The 3,226-nt window shown below is 42.2% G+C and overlaps 1 protein-coding gene across 1 annotated transcript; it reads right to left on the bottom strand.

The window, feature by feature from the left end:
* Positions 1-977: 977 nt before the first annotated feature.
* On the bottom strand, positions 978-2,270 carry nog1 (noggin 1). Its single transcript, XM_010792321.1, has one exon. The coding sequence runs from the start codon at positions 2,026-2,028 to the stop codon at positions 1,360-1,362; it is 669 nt and encodes a 222-aa protein (XP_010790623.1). The 5' UTR covers positions 2,029-2,270; the 3' UTR covers positions 978-1,359.
* Between the last annotated feature and the right edge of the window lie 956 nt (positions 2,271-3,226).

Here is a 3,226-nt window from a genome sequence, read left to right as displayed (position 1 = left end):
AAAACGTTGTACCTTCTTTATTTCAGAAAATACTGCACTTCTTACTATCTAACAGCTATAGTTACTGAATTGTACTTCTTCTATTTAAACACTAATAACACATGCTACTTAATAAAACATGATGCACTGCAGGATCTAAAGCAGTATAGAAAGTAGCTAAACTCCACCTCTATCACATTTTATGAGCATACTTTGAATCTGTTTCATGGAGTTTTTGCTTTTTTGTCACAATTTTATTTTACTTTTTTGCTGCTAAGTGCTCATTGTTTTAATGTGTTTCTCAATGTCACTTTCATTTACCATCGATCCATCCTTTAATCAATTACCGTTGAATTTCTCAAGGTGCATTTAACTGCAGTTTTCCTACAGGAAAGACCCCGGGGTGTTAATCTGTATTTGAATAGCGCTGTAGACCGTTTCTCCATGATTGATTTATATGAAAAAGAAAATAACCTGTAATGTTGGAAGATATTCAGTAAAACACTCCTTGCTGGAGTATCAGCTGGGCTCCTGCTGGCTGCAAATAGAGAGGAGGGGCTGTGCAGATGAAAGAATGAGAGCTGTTAGCAGCTGCTGATTCCTTCAATCACTGAATCCCTGCCCCTGCCTTTATCAGCATGTAATGGCTCTGATGTATGACTGACGCTTTTATAGTGATTAGATAGTGTTGGTTAACCAGGAGAGAACTAGTGACCACATGTTGTGAATAAATCAAACATTGCAATAACATATTACATTATAAATCCAATATACAAGAAACTTTTTTTCTATTACTGGTGGTGCCACATACATTCATTGAAACAAAGTACACCGTGGGTCAGAATATAAGTGCATGATTGTAAAAGTCGGCAATGCGTAAAATGGTGTTAGTGTTAGAACTTTACATTGTGCACAATGTGGCAGGTGACTTAAAGGTGTCCACTCATTCAGGATGGTTGGAATTGACAGAAAGAAGAGACAGAATAAAATAGTTTTAAAGTCATTTCAGTGTCGTTTTATTGTACGAATATAAAGAATAAATAACACATTTCCTTAATTTACAGGATAAAACAAGTCACCGATACCCGGCTGTATCAATAATCCACGTTAAACTCTGAGGTCGATCTGCTTCATCCAAATATGGAAAAAACAGCACGTGGCTCTATGCGCCATATCTCCATAAATACAAAATATATAACCATTATTCTCCACAAATAAAGTAGGCTCTGGTTACAAATAATACTGACTTTGTACAGGGAGCTATATATAACTGCATGGCACCGCATATACAGAAAATACATTCCTACACTCGGTAGTGCACGTGAAAAAGGAATCACAAAAATATTGATCTTATAATTTATAATTCAGAGTCTTTGTGTATTAACTGGAACAGGAGCATTTGCAGTCTGTGATGATCGGGTACTGCACCGGTATCCAGGCGCATTTCAGCCCCCCTTTCCTCTGCACGCATCTCCATCTCAGTATCGTCAGGTGGGTCGAGTTCGCGGGTTTACACACCATGCCCTCCGGAACCGAACACGACCTTTTGCTGAGGCAGCTGCCCACCCGCACGAACCGCGGCCAGAACCTGTTCCCCAGGTCGGTCCACGTGTACAGGACCGGGCAGAAGGAGTACGCCCACAGCCACTGCTGCAGCCGCCGCTTCAGTTTCTTACTGGGCTTGTGCTTCTTCCCAAACTGCACATCGAAATCCAGCGCTCTGATTTCTTTCGGCAGTACTCCACCGGCCTTTTGGAAATCATAGTCATCGAGCTCATCGTTCCCGGTGTATTTGTCGTCCACGGGCGGCAAAACGGACAAATAGCGGCTGTCAAAGTCCCCCAGCACGCTCTTCAGCTCGGTCTCGTTAAGGTCCCGCTCCCTGGGATCGAACACCGGGTCCGGGTCCTCTTTTAATTCCACTAGCGGCAGACTGTCACTCGGGATGGGGCGCAGAAGTAAGTAGTGCTGACAAGTCCCCCTGTCCATCAGCAGTCCGAGGGACAGCACCAGAAGATACATGGCTACACATTGCTGAGTCTGATCCATGGCAGAAACCTCCAGTGGTGGGATCAACGCGCACTGGGAGAAGCTAATGGGACACTTTCTTGTGCGCAATTACGCGTGAGCCGTATCCAAAATTGCGCCTCGAGTGTCCCTTAAAAAACACAGTTTCCCATGATGAAAGTCCGTTTCAGAAATGTTCATCCAAAATTATTTTTTATGACAAAGTGTGTGACAGAATTCTCGCCTCATGATCCGTGCGCGCGGCATGATGCTCCACTTGTCTCCTCTACAGAAACGCACTGAGTGCACCTCCGTTATATCCTCCTCACGGAGCGTGACGTAACTCGCGTGCCCCCTCTTTGAATGTGGGTTTGTTGTCTAGGAGGAGATCCCCAATACCTCCTTCTTCCACCGCACTGAGGGGGGTGGTGGTGGATGGGGGGCGGGGGTATGCAGGGAGAGGAGACGCCCCCTGTCGGTTTTCCAGACATCCTTAAATCAGTCTCACAGTGGGAATGATTGTTGAAGTCTCTCATCTGGAGAATCCTTCTGCTGGAGCTGCAGAGCACCCAAAGGTCCCAGCGCAGAGTCTGAAGCCTCCCAGAACATTCTGAAGTTTGTTTGAAGTAACCAGGAACATTAATTTATAAAGTTCTTAGGTACAACTTTGAGGAATTGTAAATCCCATTTCATGTTACTTTATATATTAAAATGCTACACTGCATTTAGTTCATACTTTTACTTTAATAAAAGGATCCAAATATTTCTCTGACCACTTCAAAATCAGTTGTTCAATGGTTCTGCTTCAGCACAGAATTAATGACGCAATGATATCAAGTTTTTCCGGTTTAACTGAGAACCTTTCAGGTGTATTTAAACTCAAATTGTACCTGACGAACACAGACCTAATCAAAAGCATGGGTCAACCAAACCACTTGATGCCTATCTGATGTAAATGTGTCTTTCAATGCAGGTTGCAATAAAGAGTAAAAGAATATGTAAACTACAGTATTAGTACCATATTAATTTGGACATTATGGTGACCTATGTTCCTATGGTCAAACATCACTTTATAATAAATACACTTCCAGTATATTACACTTACTTTAGAAGAGCTCAAAAATGACCATGCCTGTTCAGACATTTATTGTTTAATAAGTTAGAAATATATCCTCAATAAGTTAATTCATCCAGAGGTCTTATAATTCTTTAAGCATTAAATAAGATTTCAGTCTTTGGG

Source organism: Notothenia coriiceps, unplaced genomic scaffold (assembly GCF_000735185.1).
Source record: "Notothenia coriiceps isolate Sejong01 unplaced genomic scaffold, NC01 NC01_scaffold00036399, whole genome shotgun sequence".
Lineage (NCBI taxonomy): Eukaryota > Metazoa > Chordata > Actinopteri > Perciformes > Nototheniidae > Notothenia > Notothenia coriiceps.
Note: the sequence above shows the minus strand (reverse complement) of the source record. Positions and strands in the feature narration are given on the sequence as shown.